We start from the raw sequence: 21,286 nt of genomic DNA, 5'->3' as shown, positions 1-21,286 counted from the left end.
ACTGGATATGTCTTTGTTGTGTTTCTTCATATTATTAATATATTGAAGCCTGTCAAATAATGTCATAGACAAATTGAAGCTATATTCCATTTGCTATTTTCCCCAGAGCTCTGAATAGATAAGCTTGAGTAATGACCATTAGGTTCATTAGCTTGAACCCAGTGTGATGGCTGAAACTAAAAATGTTGTTTGTAGTTTATTCTGCACCTTCTGTCAAGAAATTCAATGTTCATTGCCATTAATTGCTTGCATTAGACCACAGGCAGATGGCAGTAAAGTGCAAGTAAAACAAGAAAGTTTTTCTCCTCCATGAAAATGTACTGGCATTGAAATGCCATTGCTGAGCGTAATGCTCCTGTGCAGTGCACAAATGAATTTTAATCAAAACTGTTTGCTAAATGTAGTCAGGTACCTGATGGAGCAATAGCACATTTCTTTAAATTAGGTGCAGGCATTTATGCACATAACAAGTATGATCGAATGCAGAGGCTGCAGAGCATACAGTGATGTCAAGCAGCAGCAACATACATTTTAATTTCATTTGCATAAAATTGTTCAGCACTTACAATGCTCATGAGCATCATAGGTCTTGCACATTGATGCATCCCTTATCCAGAGCATTGAAGAAAGTCATTTTTAACTTGGTTTCCTTTACTATTCTTTGCCAACTACCTGCACCCTCCGTTGCTGCCAACGTCCTCCAGGCCCCTGATTACTTCTCTGTCCCCTACTCCCAATCAGCTGTTCCAAAAATCTCAACCCAATTACTTCCCTGGACACACCCAACCCATCAAACCTGGCTGTCATCAACCACAATTCAATCCTCCTTATGACAGAAGTCAACCCTTGTCCCTGCTCTAACGCTTTCCAAGACCAATCCTTCTATCACTGTACTAGTTGATCTTCTCTCAGTACCATCCCAGCCAATCCTGCCTCTGCACCTTTGATCTTTATATCCTCTTCCAATCTGCAAACTAATTTCCCTTAATAGTTCAGCAACAGCAAGAGTTTGTGGAGGAAAGGCCTTTGTCCACGCAATGTTAGCAAGTCTTGTTCTATAACATTCTGGTCTTTGAGAGTGATAAAGTTATGCTGCCAAGGACCTAACTAGTCAGGACCTGCCATAAAGTGAGGCTTTAACACACCTTTTCAGTAGCTGTACAATTGCTGACCTACTACTTTCCGCTCCTGGATTGACTGAAAATACTTTAAAAATAGGCAATGAATTTTATATTATAGTTAACATACAATCGGAAACCTGAAAAATACTATCAAATCTGATTTTATTAAACATTATTATATGATTTCACGAGTTCTTTGATGATTGAAAGTATTAGTTCTTGTATTTTTCTCCATGGCAAAGAAATTGTAAGATGTTCCCTATGGATTTTCAATGAATTTTGGCCTTTCAAAATTAATTTTTTAAAAACCCTGAGTTTATACAAGGAATCTGAATGTGAAATGTTAATATCTTAATTTTCTATTCATTGCTTTGTCTATTTTTACAAATATTGAAGGGTAGACTGAGACTGAGCTAACATGATTTTTTTTCTTAGTAGGGCTTCCTAATTCTAACCCTAATGATGACTGGTATATGATACCCAAATTCCCCTAAAAAATAGGATCATTTACTTCACCAAAAACTATAAACTCCCTCAGTGCCTTCTGATGGAAATAGATGACTATCTCACTGAGAGGGCAATGTTAAAATAATAGCTGGGTATTAAATAAGCTCTGAAATAAAAACAGAAATTCTTGGAAACACTCGGCAGGTCAGGCAGCATCTGCGGAAACTGTTAATGTTTCTGGTCAAGGGCCATGCATCAGAACCCAGGATCTGAAACATTAACTGTTTCACTTTTCACAGTTGCTGCCTGACCTGTGTTGAGTGTTTCCAGCACTTTGTTTTTATTTCAGAATTCCAGCATCTCTAGTTTCTGACTTTCATTAATAACCTCTGGTAGTTCCAGCATGGAAATATATTTACTTTCAAATAACATCATAATCTCAACACTGATGCAAATCAAGAACCATGCAATTGGCTCATAAATTGGATCTGAAGTGAAATGCTGACTGAGAAACAAATATTTCTAAGGAAAATTAAGCTGAATTTTTAAAATGCATATAAATTAGTTACCTTTTCTAAAATGGGGCCTCTTTGATCTTAAAGAATAGTGCAAATGTTTTGTGACCATTTCAATTGGACAGATGGTGCATCTACCAAACAGATTTTGGAACAATAGTTGGCCATCCTCCTTTGGCAGCCTGTGCAATCACCTCACCATCTCTGTTACCTCTACTTTCGGAGTCTCCATGACCATCCCATCAAACAATGCAGGTTTACTAACCTTTGGCCACACTGACTGCAGAGCTCACTATTACAAGCAAGTATATATCACTGAGTGCACGTGTGCTTATGAGTTCATGTGTGCATGTGAAGGTTATGAATGTATGCATTTGTGCATGTGTGCTTACATGCAACATTTCAGATTTAATAGGAGGCAGGGTTAATATTGTTGATGAGTAATAACATGGACCGTGATCCACACTATAAAACATATACATAAACATCACTTATAGATAACAAGCCTTGTGTGGCCTGGTGATTTTCTTCCTCACCTACTCTTAATTTAGGGCTACATTTTGTTCAATCCGTCAGCTGCTTCTCTGCGATTCTAATCGCTGAGTAATTGCTGGTTAGCCCACACCTGAAAAGTTTGCCAAAGCTGTGTGATCTCCAAACCAGTGAAAGTTCTTTGACACCAACCATTTCCCTCTTTTACAAGACAGCTTTAAGGATGAAGGTAGTCTTTTAGAACTGCTTTTATTGGACAGTCTGTCTTCTGACCCTTGACACACCCAGCCGATGGTGCTGCAGTGTGCTGGAAATAATTAATGAGCCAATCTGGCATTGCAACAGAAGGCTAGCAGGAAGCACTACAGGTGAACACAGCTCTCAGAGATCAGCCATCCTGGCGTTGCTGTGTTGAGATTCCATTATCTGCCCTATGCTATTTTCAGGCTCATTGAAGAGACAGATTAGGAATGTAACTTTATTATTCTGTTTAATTCAAATGTAGCTAGAAAGCTCACTGTTACAGAGGTATGGAATGAGCTGTATTCTGTTTCACTGCTACCAAGAGTAGTTTCTTAATCTATGCATTACTGATATTGTTAAAACAATGATGATTTGTAGTACTCTGAGAATGCCATCAAACTTGTGTGGCACAGCTCCTGATATAAATTCACGTATGTGACCAAAGTTAAATATTTTATAAAATTGAATATGACCCTGTGACAATAGTTGAAGATGGCAAAGCTTCAGTTTTATTCCTTTGGCACATTGCAGAGGAGAAAAGAATTGCACTATTAGAGCCAAACGTATAAAAGACCTGCACAGAAAATCAATGCAGTTTTTGAGGACATCAGGAACAGCAACAGTTCTGAAAGGGAATACAAATGAGCTCCAGCTTCTGCACACATTACAATGTTAAAGGCATTTTTTCTGGTTGACTGCTACTAATTCCCTTTTATTCTACTATAAACTGAATGGCTCCATGTCCCAGTTTGAATCATTTTACAACAATCATTTATATATAACGTGCAGTCGATAACCTTATGAACCAAAAATATTTAAATAAGACTATAAATATTAATTGTTACAGAAATCTCCACATAGTGTTACTGAATTAAGCAGATATTTTTTTAAATGCGCTGGCAAATAGCAGAAGAAAATTTGTTTCCAGTTTATATTAACCTTATAACAATAGTGTGATACTCCCATTTCCCACACCAGACATTCCTTTGCCCTCACTGGGTAAAACTATCAATTAATGCAGAATAACTGCTGTTGGCTGATGCCTCTGGGAGCAAAATTGAGCAGCCTAAATCCACTCCACTTAAAATAAATATAAAATATTTAAACCTAGGTCTCTAATGCAAAAGCATATTGTTCTGAAGCCACTATCCAGCCAAATACAATAAAATTCCTTTATTAGGCAACTCTCTAAAGCAGGATTAGTGCTGGCTGGAGATTCCTTACATTTCAAATTAATACAACAGGACTGAGCTGAACTGCAGGAAATTAAAAAGTGTAATTTAATAGACAGAGAAAAAGATGAATATATATAAAAGCAGTGGCAGTCACAGGGTGAATATTCTTTGATTGGCACTTAATGTTATAAAGTTTTGGATTGCATCATTGGTGTGGGTTTTGGATTGCATCATTGGTCAACCGTTTAGAACAGACATATTGTCTAACTTTTGGAAGTATAGGAAACCAAAGAATTTAAAAATAAACAAATACTCAAGCTGATTTGACTCTTTCCATTTATTTGTTATGTTGGTAGAAATGGGTTTTGATACAAGAGTTTATACTTAGAAGTATTTGAGCAACAGTTTTCAAGGGACTGTTGAAAATTATATTACTCCAAAGCAGCTTGGGTAGAAGTCATGATATCCTATTCCATACTCCCTTATCTTGTCCATGCTCACCCTCTGGGGGTTTGCTATTGAATATTCTACTCTGGGAGGGATTCCAAGCACTCTTAGTTATATCCCACAAACATAAGTCTTCAGCACAATTTGTTCCAATCACATTTTCTCCCATTCTCCACCACAATTATAGTGAGGCTACATACAACTCAATGGTGCTTGAATGCCTCTTATTGCTCCAGTCTCATCACAAGTTTCCATTGTCTCCCAGTTAATGACCCATCCTATAGATCCTGGAAGTATTGGCCTTATTGTAATCATCTCAAAACATTGTTCTTTTTACCAATTTGATTAGAGAAAAGAATGAAGTCAAGGTGCAACTGAAGTAAGAAATTAAATGCATTCCATCAAGGCTCAATATTGTAACCTAATCAATGAGGTTGTAAATTGGACAACAAGATAAACAGCATACTGGCTAGATTGGAAAAGCCTGTTACCAACTGTTGTAGATGAAGGCAAGCCTAAAATCAGCTGAATTATCCCAGTTACCTACTGAATCCCAAATCAGAAAACAAGGGTGTGCCTGGATATTTGCATTTGATGGCCATTGAAGTTTCAGGATTAATGATTGCAAGGAGGGTGGTCCAGCTCCCATCCCCATCAGAAGACCAAGTGAATCATTAGTATTTGGAGGTCTCAGTTAATACTGAGTTAATACTGCATAAAGAACAACTCTCTTCCTAACTCTTCCACTCACAGACAACAGGTGTAGCTTACATTTATATCTCACCTTCAACATGGAAAAGAGAGTTAAATGATGATTCACTAAGTGTAAAGAAAAATTGGATGCCATTAGGGAGGGTGACCAACAAGCTGATCATAGAAGTGACTAGGAAGGAGTTTCAGAGGAAAAATAGTCATTGTGAAAAAGTATCAGATGAGGCAATGGGGGATTCTTGCCTTAAATCAGAACTTAGGGGTAGATCAGATGGGGATTTGACCTCTATCCAAATCAGGATGTGGATTGTTGGGGTGCTTGTGTTGGTGAGTGATGTGATTCAGCCATGGCTCATCTGTTGAGTCCAAAATTCACGTTAAAACCACACTTTCACTGAATTATGCAAATATCATGAATGCCAGAAACAGTTAATTTGTTGATGACATTATACGAAGATCAAACTACAAGTAAACAAAGATACATTGTCTTCAAATTCCTCCAAATCAGAGGCAAACTTCTCATGTACATTCAAGATTTAGGTGCTAATTTTCTTTGGCCAAGTATTTCTGTGGTTTTGTCATTGAGGATGGTCTCTAGCGATGGAGGTTGTGGGATCAATGGGAGGAGGCCTTATTGGCAATATGCTAGCAGACGCTCCTGTTCCTGGTGCTGTTGCCTGCTTGATATCCCAGCATTCACCTTCTTATTGAGTGTGAATTAACCCAGGTCCCTCTCCCCTCTGTGTTCAGCTATTATACCTTTAGTTCCCAGATGTCTTACTGAGGATCAGATTAGCACAAACAAAAAGGACAGAGAAAGACCTTCTGGTCCATCCTGCACAGTTCTCTGCATGATCCATCCTGCAAAGTAACAGCCTTGGTTAACTTGTGAAACAAAACATCATAATAAATACATTGCACTTCTGCCAAAACTCACTTGTCTTGATGGGAGAAACAAAAAAAAATCTAGGCCACTGGGAAAGACATTTACAGATTTTTTCTTTTGTCCCACCCAAGGAAATCAAAACTAGCCCAGCAAATCATATTGACTCTTAATTATTTTCTCCATCTTTCTCATATGCCATAATCATCATATTGTAAATTTCAAATAGGTCATTCCAAAATCTACATTTGTCTAAAGTTCAGAGCTACAATTCTCTTGGCCAATCTTGATAACTAAGACAGCTCCTACAGCAGCCTCCTAACACTCTCTTCAATGCCTCAATGTCATCCAGCATGTGAGGGAACCAAAACTGAACAGTTTTCCAAGAGAAGCATGATCAAGATTTTTTAAATACAGGGACAAAATAGTCTGTCTTGTCTAAGATTCAATTCTTTGATAAATTCCCCTGTAAGTTTATATTCAGTCTGTTTATTTTTTCATGGCATTGCTCATGAACCTTCAGAGTTTTTTGCCCTCAAACACCCAAATTTTTCTTTTTCTATTTTCTTCATGGTTTGAAAATCAACCTCTTCCCTACCCAGCAGATGCCTTTGACTCTGGAACTGTCACTGAACTCATTTACCTTCTAATTGCAGGCTGAGATTTACTTCTTGCATGGGGACCATAGGAAAAGGCAGAATGCCTTTGCTACCTGGTTCCATTATTTCCTTGGCACCCCTACTGATGTTACATGAGGAGATAGATAAAATTCCCTAATTAAGGGAGGAGAATGCCATTTGGCTGGCTACTGATATGATAGATTTGATTTCCTTGGATTGTCAGATAATTGAAACTCACTTGTAAGGCATTATGTATATAAAGGCCCATTTTAGTTTGTGGATATGAAATCCGCCCAGATGGTGCAGCAGCTAGAAATGCTAATGACATATTAGTTTTACTCAATGTCACCAATTAATAATGAAGGTTTATTCTATTGCCGCAGTCTACTTAGGTTTCTGTGCTTCACATTAGCTAGAATCAAGAATGCGGTTGGCAAAGAATCAATCTCATCACTTAAGACACTTTAATGATGTGGAAACACTCTCTCTGGAGGTTAGGATTCTGAAAGCGTAACAACTTTGCAGCATCAATGAGCATATGCACTCAGTTAGTTGGAGGAATTAAATGATAATATTCATCCAGTTACTCTTTACCATAGATGTCTTCTGTGTTGAGTTGAAAACTGAGGCTGAGACTGACAGGTATTTAAACAGAATAAGTTGCATTTGCCAAATGCAATTTAAATAGAATAGAACATTGCTGTTATCACTCTGGTACCAGAGGAGTGAAATAAATTGAAGCTTGTACCAAAATAAGCATGTTGGTGTTAATTTGAAAAATGCAGAAAGCAATAGATATCTGGAAAGTTTAAACTAATTTGTTGGAAAACAATAAGCCTCCAACTACTGTCAGAATCCCCAGTGCAGCAGAGCCAATATTTCTTCTCTGCAAGAATCCTGTCAGGAGCCTATTGTACATTTCTGATGAATACTGATTCATGAAAAAGGATGGGGTTTGGATAAAGGATTGGGTGCTAATGCCACCAGCTGGAAATCTGTAGTAAAAAGGAAAATCTAGATCTTTCTGAAAGAATTTAATGTACTTAGTTTTTCAATTATTTGATAATTCTAAAGGCAATAGAAACTAGTGATGGTATATATCCATTTCAGAACTCTTCATCAATGCCTGAGGTATAGAACCCCACTTCTGCTCTGTTGCAGCAAGTTTTGTCTTTATCATTTGGATTCTAAACATCACCTGAGCAAAGTAAATTGCATCCAGGCAACAGAATAGGCTGAATTTCCCCTCCATTTGAAATGAATAGTGTTCAATTCCCCTCTCAGCTGGTATTCCTTTCTGTCTCTTGACAAACTAGTCCTTAACACTGTATAGTAAAGACAAAAGGGCCTGGAAGTAAGATCACATAATGCCAATTTTGTCTTTACCCCAGAAGGAATACAAGAAGACTGTTCCACATTATTTCAGAAATTCAGCTGGGCACTTCCCACTGTGACTTGTGCTTGCACATCTGTTGCAATTTCTATTGCATTGGGGTAATTAGATTGCATTATCCTAGAAGAATCCACTGTTGGACACTCCCAGCATAAGTGGGGTCTAATGGGGGTGCACTGGAATGGAACCAAATTAAAGTAAATTCCATTCTCTTCCTCTATACCATTCCTTTCCCAACTTCTATGGTTCCAGTCTCCCACAGACCTCTGGCACCACCTTCTCAGCTAGGCTCTGACATCCCCCACCCCTATATATACACCAATGGCTCAGCCTGGGTCCTGAGTCTTAACCCTGATCAGTGACCCTCACTCCCCTCATTGCAGATCCTGATTACCAACTGGACACAAGCTCTCTCCATTCGCCTCCAAATTCTGGTCATGATCACTGACCACTCTCTCAGGGCCAGTTGTTTGCAGGCAGGACTTTACCCCCACCCAGGCACCCTTTCCCCCCCAACACCTAAGTACCAGCCTGACCCTGCTCTAGATTTAGAGCCAGCCTACAACAACCAGCTCTCTGGCTACCACCCCCAACCCACCCTACCCCTCGATTCCCTCAACCCACCCTTAATTTCTGATGGCACAATTTTATTCTCAAAGAAGTGCAGATACCTCACCCATTATGGTGCACCAGCGGCTCCAGACACAGGTCCTACACTACTTCCAAAGTAGCACTCCGCAGATATACCACTGTGGCATTTCCAGTTTCTTACGATGATGATGAATTGTCTTGATTTCGGGACTAGTTTTCTCCTTTAACTATTTTCAATTTTTCCATACAATGATTGAAACAATCAAAGACTTGTGCCCTCGATGGAATCTTTTTTTCCCCCATTTATTCAGATATTTTTGACCTTCAATATTCTCTCTGTACAATGGGATTCTCCAATGGACAGAAATAGTGGTTGGACATGATGTGGAGGTTGGAGGGGGGAGAAATGACAGTGAGGGACAGTTAGGGAGAAACAATGATTGGAACAATGTCGCCCAAAACAATCCAACCAATTGATTCATGGTTAAACTGAAGGGTGACCATTCCGTGAATGACCAATATCTGGGAATAATAAGTTATTTTTCCAAAATCCTCATTGTACTGCATAAATTGTGCTTAAAAGAAACACTTCTCTTTATAAAATGCATTGATGATTTTGCTACAGGTCCCGAAGGAAGAAATCGATTTCTCTTTGATCAGCAATCCAACTGGTAGCAATGAGTTCTAATTCAAACCATTATCATTCTGACTAAGAATAATAGATTTTTTAAAACACAAGTGTGGGTCCCAGGCAACAGAAGATAAAACAGGAGCAGAGATTGTTGCTTCCTGTAATGAGGCCAGTAAGATTAATTGATTCATTTGCAAAGAGAAGTTGCTAAAATGTCCTCAAAATCTTCCCGCAATTATGATTATTGATTTTCCTGCCTTCATGATTAATGGATTTTTCAGTGAGCTTAATCTAAATATATTAGTCATTGTCACCTTCCCTGGTTACTCAATGGGTAAATGCACTGCCTATTTTGGTACCCTTCCTTTGATATTCTCTCTTTTCTTGCAACAAGTTTCCCCAGGCTTGAGAAAGACAAAGGCAAACATGACTCGAGTCCTTCTCATAATTGCCTGCCAGAAAATGCAATCTTGTCTCTGTCAGTTGAGAAATAGACTGAAACAAAAAATGAAAAAAAAATGAAGCACTCAAAAGGTCAGGCAGCATCTGTGGAGAGAGGAACAGAGTTAATGTGTCAAGATGATTACTTTTCATTAGAACTGGAGTAACTTTTAGATTTATTGGATTTCCATTTCAACATAATGAATGAACATTAGAAATATTATTTTTGGAGGCATTTGTGCATCTAATTGGGTATTAATGACCCTAGATAATTTTAATAGCAAGTAAACACGTAGATCTATGACTAGTAAACACACTTGATTATCTAGCCTGTCACTAACCAGCATCCGACCAACAATCAAACTTCAGGGAAGAGGACAGAACTGTTAGTGCTACTGCTGCACAACTTCAGGCACCTCAGCTGTAGTCTGTGTCAAGTTTGCACATTCTCTCTGTGACCAAGTAGGTTTACCCCAGATGATCCGGTTTCCTCCCATAATCCCAAAGATATGCTGGACAGTTAATTGGCCACTGTAACCTACCTCTCATAGTGGCTGGCAGGAGAAGTGTGGGGAGTTATTGGGCACATATGAGAGAAAAGGTTAAGTGGAGGAATGGGACTGATGGGAATACTCAGAGCTGGAATGGACGATGGGTTAAGTGGTCACTTTCCATGTCATGAAGACATAAAGAGGCATATGAAATATGAGAAATGTTTTTGTGTTGACTATTTATGCTCCTCAAAATAGTATCAAGTGAGCGTCAAACTACAAATTATTTTAAATGTCACTGTCGATTCAAATTTCTTCCAAGAACAGTAAACATTATACCATTTGGTAGCCAACTGTTGTCAAGTTCCTTTGACTGTGCATCATAATTTTGTCAAAATACCATGAATGTCACCACCAGATTTATGCAGGGAATTGTGCATTCATTGCTTTATGTTTCTTGAACACTTATTCATTAATTAAGATATCTGTATAGAAAATGGAAAACCACAACAGATCACAGTCCTGTAGTAGTAATATTGGCTGCTGCAGAGACAACAAATTAACAACAACTTTTTGATCAGCCCAAGATATGCTTTAAGAAATCTCAAATAAATTGAAACGCAGACACAGAAATTCACCCAATATCTTCAACCTTCATCCTAACATCTTCACCTTCATCCCATGAAAATAACATATTGCTTTACAAAGTGTGAGCATTTAAACATGCACTAACAGATCTAGGTATGGAGATATATTGGGCCTAAAATAGGTGAAAGATGGGAAGTGTGAACCAGAAAACAGAGACTCAATGTCACCCAAAGTTGGGTGCAGTGCAACGTGAATGCCAACTGGAAATCCAAGGGCAGGTAATCTATCCATAGGGGCAAACTTGGGCTGATTGCCTCCATGAAAGCAACCTTAGATAGGAACTGAGATCTGGATAATGATCACGAGGCAGGGAAATGATGGGGGGTGGGGCAAAGGGATATTAAGAAGGGAGGAGTGATGGTTGGGGTTGAGGAGTGGGATATTATTGAGAACTCTTTGGATCTGTGCTGGAGGTGGGTGGAAAACTATTGCTCCTTTTAACTGCATGTTCAGTTAAGTTTTGTTTTAAACTTACTAAAGATCATATAATCACTGTTATCCGTAATACAGTCACCGCAGTAGCAGGAGGTCTTCAATAACATATTGACTACATCCAGAGAACCTTTATTTCAGCAAGGTGGTTTCAAGCAACTGTCAGGCCTTACTGGATATAGCTGTCTAGAGCCCAGACCCAGAGATCCAGTCTGCACCCTTAACCTGTGCAGAATATGCCACGGACACTCACTCCTCACCCATATTGCACCTACTGACACAATTAACATCAGTGAAATTCAACAGACTCCTAGGCCGTGGTATTCACATAAAACTGCACAAAACATTAACAAATAACATAATACTTTTATATAAAGACTTACTTTATTTCCTATTTGAATTCTATGCCCGTGTTTAATACATGATCCTTAAATGGTCAGAAGTGGCAATTTTTAACCCTTTGAGGGTTATCAAGGCAGAATAAACTTTCATCTGACAGCAAACAGTCTCAAGTTCCAACAATACCAATTAGAAAAAGGTGTAAACAGTATATTTAGCTTTTAGATTTGCTGTACATATTTAGTAAATATCAGCTGTGCCTAAGAAAGTACAAGATAATGGCTGTGAAAAATAGCACCATAAACATGATTATTTCATAAAGATAGTATCAGTAAAACAAAAGAGAACAAATTTATTCCTGTTTATATTGTTGTTGAAGCTTTCTGGTATCATACAATGTTATTCTCACACTAATCATTTCATTCAATATCTCAGATGCGATTTGCAAAAAGGTAGGATAGAAATCCCCTTGAGGGCAAGAAATCTATTTTAAAGTTAGCATTGTCTAGAATAGAATATTTAAAAAAAATGAATTTCACTACTAAAGTCATATGGAAATATAACTAGTCAACAGAATTGAGGCATTAAAAAAATCCACATTAACACATCCCAATTGCATGGTTCACTTCAAGAAACAATGGGTTTAGTTTATCTTGGGTAGAAAAGCAAAGCATATTTTTAACATTATTCTCTGTATCACAGGCAAACATTGACGATTATTACCTGTCTGTAATTGCCCACCAACTGAATGGCTTTCTAGGGCACTTCAGAGGACACTTATGACTCAATGTCAAGTCCATGGATCTGGGGTCACATAAAAATCAGATCAGGGAAAGACTGTAGATTTCTTTTGCCTAAATGACAGAAATAAGCCACATGGATATTTATGACAGTCTGGTAGCTTCACAGCTGCTTTTACTGATACTAGCTTTTATTGCATATTTATTTAATTAGCAGGATTTAAATCCCCCAGTTGTTATTGGTGGGAGTTTAACTCATCCCTCGGGGTAATTTGTCCAGGCCTCAGATTGTTTCCTTATAACTAAGCAGCACTCTGCCTACATGTTTCACTTTTTCCCCATTATCATTGGCTTGCACTTCCACCCAAGATAAATTTATACCAAAATTAGCCCCTTTTACAAAAAGGGGCAGATTCATTTTCTTTCAGGTAGACGGAAGCGTCCTTTTGTTTAATTTGTCATGATAACCTCCCCCATTGATGATGACTCACTTCAATGTGATTGACATCACTGCAAAATGTGTTTGCAAAACAAATGAGATTTTTTTAATCAAACACAATTTCAATAAGGCAGTGGATATCAAACTGCTTAATCTTCATACCTTGTTTAAAATCGGTATCCTTTAGCATTTATCTTGATTGAAATTTTGAAATGAATGTACATGCAAGACTGTGAAACTACTAAATGATTTGTCTCATGTACCATTACCGGACAACCATGTTTCTAATGATGTGATTCAGATAGACTGAGCTTCAGATATGTAGAGCACAGTGTAATTAAGTTACTTTGCAAGTATCAGTCTATACTCTGGTAGCAACAGATGAGAAATACAGTGAATACAATTCACTAGATGACATTTTGAAAAACTTTGACCATGGGTTAAAATTTTAAACAGGTGATTTTGATTCAGCTGCTGGGTTTTCATTTCTATTGACACAAAAGTCAAAATATCCCATTCTTTCCCCCGCACCCCATTAAGTCAACTGGCCTTGTGAGCGTGCTAGTATCAAGCCTTTAAAAAAAAAGTTATATCAGATACAACAGCTACAGTGTTTGCTTTAGAAAGGATGAGCGGCAACAAATACATAAATTTTAGCCAAAAAGGAAGTGAACGTTCCTTGGCGCCAGAGCCTCATTTCAACATCCAGCAAAAAATCTTTGGATTCCATAAATTGCCGTTGTACGTAGACAATTCCAGTGTAAGCATTCAGCTTCCGCGTGCTGAAGTAGTTTTCGTTATTTCCTTTAATAATGGTCAGCACAATGTTATCTCCTATATAGGCAGGTGAAGGTGCAATGCGGAAAATGGTGCTTGGAACCTGGACATTGGTTGGAAGGGTCAGCTGATAATAGGTGATTCTGACTGGTATGTTCTGGCAATCCATGAAATTGGGGCACATTATGCGTTCACAGCGCCTAAGGAACAAAGATTAATTTATTCACCATTGGATAATAAACAAAATAAAACTTTCATCATTAAGGAAACTGCAGACCACATGTTTAGGATGGCATGTTAAACAACTGAGAATGCCTTGCAAGATCAGGAGCAATTGTTATTGTTGTACAACAACATAAAATATACTGTATGAAATAAGTTCCAGCTTATCAGAAATATATCAACAGTGTACAAAATAAGTTTAAACTAAATTTAATCACTTATTCCATTTGTTCTATACGAACAACTTCTTTTGTCAGAATACATGTAAATGTAAGTAATGATGTGAAAATTCTTTCATATGTACCAATTAATAATGCTTTGGAAAATATCCAGGGTGCCATAGGCTTTACAATACATACTGTAAGGAGGACATAGTGTGTGGCTACTCATGGTCCTCTCATACCTCACAGAACTGGAAATTTTAGCTATTTAAGTAGAAATCCATTTGCATTTTGAAAGATACTATTGCATCTGACTAAACCTACCCTTTATGCAATGCATTTGAGGCCATAACCACTCGCTGGGTAAAATTTTTTTTGCTGGTTTTGTTCATGAATTTCATATTCTGAGTTTTACCACTGGTCTAAAACCCAAGTTTGCAAATCTGAAGGGTAATTAATGTTTTCAGCAGGTACCCAGTCTATCAGGTCATTTGGCAGTATCTCACTGTATTTTGGTGGGAATGTTTGTGTAGAATTTCCAATCTCAGATCCATGACCTTCTTCTAAATAGAAACAGCTGAACCAGTTCCAAAGGGAAGAGATTAGATTGTCGGGGACTGAGCTGTGAGTCAGAGCCATGCTTTGAATTCTCATTTGAAGACATTAGTACTTCAGATGATCACTGAACTGATGTATTTGCAGAATCACCATCTTCTTCGTAATGTATCTAATTACAAAACATAGGGAGATAACCATGATAGCTGGCTGCACTCTCAGTCTCACTTGCTGATTCTGCTGTTACGGAAAAAACTTTCATCAGCCAAATATCCTTATCCTGCTCTGTACATTTCTGCACTTCTTACCTTTTGATATCAATTGCAACACCATCTAAAATCAGTTTCACCATCTGGACAAATCCCATGCTCCATAAATGGAAGCAATAGAGCACTTACATATCAGATACTTTTCTGTAGTTCGGTGGGCAATCCACTGATGGACATCTGAATCCACCTTGGATATTGAAGCAGGTTTCAGTTGATGTACAGTTGTGTGTCCCAATAGCACATTCATCAATGTCTGTGGAACATTAAACAAAATACTCAGGTTCAATTGCTTACCTCAAAGAAAATGTGCAAACTGAAACTATTTTGTGGTCAGATGACAAGAATAAGCAAGGAAAAATAGTGCTCTTCAAATTGTCATTCTGTGGGTGAACTATATCAATGCTGGAGCCCTGTTGACAATGGCATTGATATACACAGTGAACAACTAACATCATTAAAATTACACCTACTTTTTGAGATGAGATTTCAAGCTTTGCCTAAAATTGGGAGAAAAAACTCTTTAGCGGAATATTTAAGAAATGCTTGTGATCAGTTTTTACACTGGACTAGTCGTAGGCAGCAAGAGTTAAGTCAAGAGTGAAGCACATTGACTGTGTAAAGATTTCAGGTGCATGTATTTTAAATCTTAACAGATGTTAACCCCAACCAATTTATGACTGAGTGGAAAAATCATCTACATCTTTAGTAACATTCCCCACAAGTTCTTCAGGGGCCTACTTAATGTGGGAATACTCTTCTTGAAGGAAGACTGCATTCCTGTTGCCTGGTTCTGCCTCAAACAAGGAATCAGATCCCCTGATCCTCCCTGAGGATGCTGTTGGTAGAGGCAAGGGAGGAGAGAGAAGTTTCTAATCCAGCAATTGATGGAGAGTTCCCAAACACAACGTGCATCAGCCATGATGAGTTTGTAAACTCCAGGGAGTATGAAATTCCTCACTGCCCACTGGCGCTGCTTGTACTCGCCTCCCACACAATAGGCTCCATTGACATCAAACTGTTCTCATTTTCTGCTTCTCAAGAATACACATCTACAGTCCTTCACACACCTCCTCCAGAACTCCAAATCATTCACTCATTAAGCACCCCTCGCTTTTCACTTCCATTGAAACTGAGAAGTGTGATGTGCCACGTTTCATTTCCAGTCCAAACTCCTGCCTCTCCTTTACTTCCATCTCAGCATTTTCTTCTTCACATCTAAACCTTGCAGAATAAGCAATTTCCTTTATTGCTCATTTCACACTTCTGTCCTTGCTTTCCCTTTAACTTCTCTCTATCCTACTTGCACCATCTTGTACAGGAGATATAATCAGGCCCCAATTAACACTCATGGAACTGAGCATCAGCATGTGGCCAGGACAATTTTCAATAATGTGTCTCGTTTCATTATGGTTGAAAGGATGCACACCTGATTACCTCAGAAAATGGCTAGATAACCTCTTTTCTGCATGGAGATTTCCACCAGGGCTCCCAAAATTTATTGAAAGTGGGAATGATAATTAACAAAACTGATTACAAGCATCAGATCAACATAGAACACTCTTGACCACACTTAGATCCATTCTCATCAATAACAACTCTCTGCCTACAAGATTTCAAACAGTTACCTGTCCAGTACTTACACTATCATTGCTGTGGCTGACAAGGTTTTGGTCCTGGAGGAGAGGAGAATGCATGTAGATGTCAAGGGTAAATCTACCAGGTGTAACTTATCAAGATCTATAATCGTATGGAGAGTTTCTCTTCCCGTCTCTTTCTTCCATAAATTCACATCTGTTCACAATAATGTTTCCACTCCAACCCAGACACTCCATATATCAAGTAGGGAGTGAAAATTACTTCCCTTCTCACATGGCGAGTGTTATTTTACTGACTGTGCCAGAATATTTGTTAAAGTATGAAACAAAAATTACAAAATGTGGTAGGAAATAAAAAATAAGCACAAAGCAAGGTATGGACTAGAGTTCTATTAGGAATAGTTACACGACAGGCACCAGCAAGCCTGTTTCCTTTGCTATTCCATTCTTTCCCTTGTTATTCCAATATATGTACTTCCTTGTGAGTAGTGAGTAATTAACAAACTGCACTGTACTAGGAAATAGAAATGCTCTCTAGTGAATCCTGACCCAATAGATGGCAGACTTATTTAATAGATTCAATTAATTCCTGCAAATCTTCTTCATAGACAGTCACTCAGCATCAAGGATGACTCATTTGCTCTCCATTTCTGATAGTTCTGAGAAAACCGATGAGGGACAATCTACCATGGATGGGGTAGGAGGTGCACAACGACATGGGTTTGTGTTTGTGAGGTGGTGTGCTCCTTGCACCATTTACACTGAGCTTCTGTATGCTTCTAACACATGGTTTTGAGGTTCTCATTGCTGCCCCAAAAGCTGCTCTGCCCCTTTGATGTGTCATGAGCCAGAAATTTCCAGGAACCAGTATGGATGGCTTTGAGAATATTTTCTTGAATATTTTCTCTGTTTATCTTGGAATCTATTCCCATGACAGAATTCAGAATAGAGTGCTTCTTTCAGGAATCTGGTGTCAAGACAATGTGAACAATATAGCCTGCTCAAGGGGCCTCACTGCTGCGGGTCTTGCTTTGGGAGAGGATGAAGACATTAGTTCACTTATCATTCTAGTGGGTTTGAAGGATTTTGTGAAGATAGGTGGTATCCCTTCAGAGTTGAGACATCTACTGTAGACAGTGCAACTCTCAGAAGTACATAGGAGAGCAGGGATCTCTCTGGCCTGAAAGACCAGCTCTTTTGTTTTGCTGTTTTTGTCAGCAAAAGAGCGGGTCATTGACTTCAGGAAGGGGGGGCAATGCACATGCATCTGTCTTCGTCAATGGTACTGAGGTCAAGCGGGTTGAGAGCATCAAGTTCATAGGAGTGAACATCACCAATAGTCTGTCCTGGTCCATCAATGTAGATGCCACAGTCAAAAAAGCTCACCAGATCCTCTACTTCCTCAGGAAACTAAAGAAATTTGGCATGTCCCTTTGTCATTCACCAGCTTTTATCAATGCACCATAGAAAGCGTCCTATCTAGATGTATCACAGCTTGGCATGGCAACTACTCTGCCCACGACTGCAAGAAACTGCGGCAGGTTGTGGACACAGCTCAGCACATCACAGAAACCATCCTCCCCTCTATGGACTCTTGTCTATACTTCTCACTGCCTTGGTGAAGCAGCCAGCATAATCAAAGACCCCACCCACCCATGACATTTTCTCTTCTCCCTTCTCCCATCGGGCAGAAGATACAAAAGCCTGAGAGCATGTACCACCAGGCTCAAGGACAGCTTCAATCCCGCTGTTATAAGATGATTGAACAGTTTCCTAGTACGATAAAATGGACTCTTGACCTCACAATCTACCTCGTTATGACCTTGCACCTTCTTGTCTCCCTGCACTGCACTTTCTCTGTAGCTGTGACACTTTACTCTGCATTCTGTTTTATTTTACCTTGTACCACCTCAATGCGCTGTGTAATGAATTGATCTGTATGAACGGCATGCAAGACTAGTTTTTCACTGTACCTCGGTACAAGTGACAATAATAAACCAATTCCAATTCCAATTCCATGAGTTTTGTGCTGGATTGAAGGTCCTGATTTTTCCCTTTCCCTAAGCTGGCCAAAATCTGTGCTGGTGCACTGAAATCAATAGTGAATCTCATCATCAGTGTCTTTCTTCAGTGAAAGCTTGCCCCTGCGATTTTTGATACAGTCCATGTTTTCCAATGCTTCATCATAAACCTTTCTTATCAGGGGGGCAGTATTGTACAGTGGGAGCAGGTTTGTTTCCAGGATGCTGAGTGGAAGGCTCATCCTCTCACATGCTTCAGTTGACATGTTGGCAACTGCTTGGAGGTCAGCTTCCAAGGGTGTGCAAATACAAGTGTCGTTTGTGTAATGAAGCTTGACTATTGGGGTGATCTTAGTTCTGGACTGGAGGCAATGTCAGTTAAAAAGTGTCCTCCCTTAGTTCCACTCCAGTGGGAATCTTGTTGGAGGACGAAGTGCAGCAATGCAGCAAGAAGGATTTTATAAAAGCAGACTTGGAATTGATTCCTGTAGCGCAATATGAGTTGCAGATCTCTAATTGGAATATCATTCATCATCAACTGCCTCACAAATTTGTTGTTCATTAAGGTTATTAAGGTGATGCAATTTGCTTATCTTATTTAAAACTCCTGAAAGCAAAAATTTTGTAATTGCCTTTCAAAATATTTGTAAGTTTTATCTGCTCCCTCATTAGTTTAATCTACTTTGCAAAGAATTCCAGTGGTTTATCTGAAGCATGGCCTATTAATTTTAGAACCATGCTGACTTCCCCAAATGACCTGAATACACTTTGAATAAAAATGCATGGATTGTTATTAGTGTCGGACAATGACACAGACTTACTTGACTGCTCTCACCCGCTGGTTAGAATTTTGCCATTCTGAAGCAAATGAAAGATGGGGAAAATTTTCAAAAGACAGCAGAGGAAGCTGTTCCACTTATCCTTCTGATGGTTGATAGAGTCAAGGAGTTGAGGGAGTTTGAAAAATGCCATGTATAGCGATCATTTCTGTTCCCTCCATTTCTCTTGGAGTCGTCATATGATAACAGTTATGTCTAGGGTACCTCTGACAGAATTTATATTGTGATTCAGAAAGCAACACTTGGGAAGAGGCAGTTGAAGAGGATGCGGGCAATAACTTTCCTTGTGTCAGACAGCAGGAAGACCCCTCTGTAATTACCATGCTTAGATTTGTCTCCTTTCTTCAAGATATTCACAATCACAGCATCTCTAGGGTCCCCCAATATAGCCTCCTCTTCCAGACAAGGACCTTAAGGTTGTAGCTGAGTTTAAGCATTTCAGTAGGAATAATATCTGCTCCTGAGGCCGTCTTATGTTTTTAGTTGGGATATGGCCTTCTTGATTTTTTGTCAGCCAGGAGTGGAAGCAAGGCTTTTTGGATGGAGTCCAGGATGGAGTGGCAGTAGGGGAGGTCTTTGAAGTGTAGACAAGGTATGGAAGTTCTGGGCAAGCAAAATGTTGCCCAACAAATGTTAACTAATTTCCCTAGAAAAACCAATTGAGCTTACAATTCCCTACCAGAATAGGTTGTAGAATCTTAATAGCTACATATAAAAACAGTTACCACAAGAGAATTCTCAAATCCTGCTGAGCAAAAGGGTGATCAACATCTTTCCTCAGTTTAAGATGTGTTCAAGTGTATTGGCAATTCTAGTGGAATATCACAATATACAGTGGTGCAGAGAATGACTATGATATCTTTACAGCATTTGTGAATCTCAGACCACACACTGTGGAATTGTTTATGAATTTCCCATCAACAGACATCAGAATCATATTTTCCTATTTTCTAAGGCATTTAGATAGAGGAGCACAAACCACAGTATGAGATACTATTAGGTTTAAGAAAGGAATTGGGTTTTTGATTTGACAACAGATCGCAGGCATAAAGAGAAAGATCTGGTAATCCTGGCGGCACGGTAGCGTAGCAGTTAGCACGACGCTATTACAGCACCAGCAATCGGGGTTCGATTTCCATCGCTGTCTGTAAGGAGTTTGTACGTTCTCCCGTGTCTGCGTGGGTTTCCTCCGGGTGCTCCAGTTTCCTCCCACATTGCAAAGATGTACGGGTAGGTTAATTGGGTTTAGAAATGGGTGGCACAGACTCATTGGGCCGGAAGGGCCTGTTACCACGCTGTAAATAAAACTTCAAAAATTTTTAAAAATTTAAGTTCTGGAAAGCAACAAAAAGGGATCAAAAATCAAAAGCTCCTTGTTAAAATTCCTCCCTCCCATCACCATGAAAATAAGTTTTGTAATATCAGAGCTTATTTTCCTTTCATAAATACTTCACACAATTTTAGTGCAGAGGCAAAAAGAGGTGAGGTGCTCAAAAGTGAAAGCCGTACTGCAGTCGCTGGATTCTGCACATTGCTGTGTAGACGTTTGTTCGACGCCCTGGTCCAATGGACAACCAGACCTACTCACAGGGGGTATGTTGCTGAACGGTGGATTGTTCACTGTGGTCCTGCTCCAGGGCTGGCACCATTGAACTACATTGGGTGTAAATACAACTTCAGTCACAATAAGCTCATGCCCCACTGCACACTCATTCTTTTTACAGGTCATGGCCTAGGCCATTTGATTTCAGAATACAGTCCCAAAAGAACAATAAAATCCTGAAATCCAATCTGATAAAAAGGAATTTATCTTATTCAGTCACCTTGAAGTGGAGGCTTTAATGACCATTTATTTTTCATAAACTGTTTTTTGTCAGTTGTCAGCTTTTTGGAGGTTATGTCAGCTATACCACAACTTTTGATTGGCGTATACATTCATAGGAAGAATTTAACATCCTGAGATCAGATACTAATGATAAGTTATTAGTGATTTTAATTTGCTTTATTAATTGAAACTTACCAATCTAATTATTGTTGTTTCCTGGATT

The 21,286-nt window shown here is 38.9% G+C and overlaps 1 protein-coding gene across 8 annotated transcripts in view; it reads right to left on the bottom strand.

Moving 5' to 3' along the window:
- Window positions 1-11,596: 11,596 nt before the first annotated feature.
- Window positions 11,597-21,286, bottom strand: part of fbln2 (fibulin 2) — a 176,018-nt gene continuing 166,328 nt past the window's right edge. For 7 of the 8 annotated variants that reach the window (XM_052018568.1, XM_052018567.1, XM_052018569.1 and 4 more), the window contains 2 exons: window positions 14,913-15,036; window positions 11,598-13,776 (listed from right to left, as the gene is read on the bottom strand). In XM_052018568.1, coding sequence (XP_051874528.1) covers window positions 13,419-13,776; window positions 14,913-15,036 — 482 coding nt within the window. In that variant the 3' untranslated portion in view covers window positions 11,598-13,418. Of the gene's footprint in view, window positions 13,777-14,912; window positions 15,037-21,286 lie in introns of all 8 variants that reach the window. The other variant, XM_052018574.1, reaches the window with a different exon arrangement.

Source organism: Pristis pectinata, chromosome 6, assembly GCF_009764475.1.
Source record: "Pristis pectinata isolate sPriPec2 chromosome 6, sPriPec2.1.pri, whole genome shotgun sequence".
Classification (NCBI taxonomy): Eukaryota; Metazoa; Chordata; class Chondrichthyes; order Rhinopristiformes; family Pristidae; genus Pristis; species Pristis pectinata.
The sequence above is the reverse complement of the archived record's forward strand: the minus strand, read 5'-3'. Positions and strand labels throughout refer to the sequence as shown.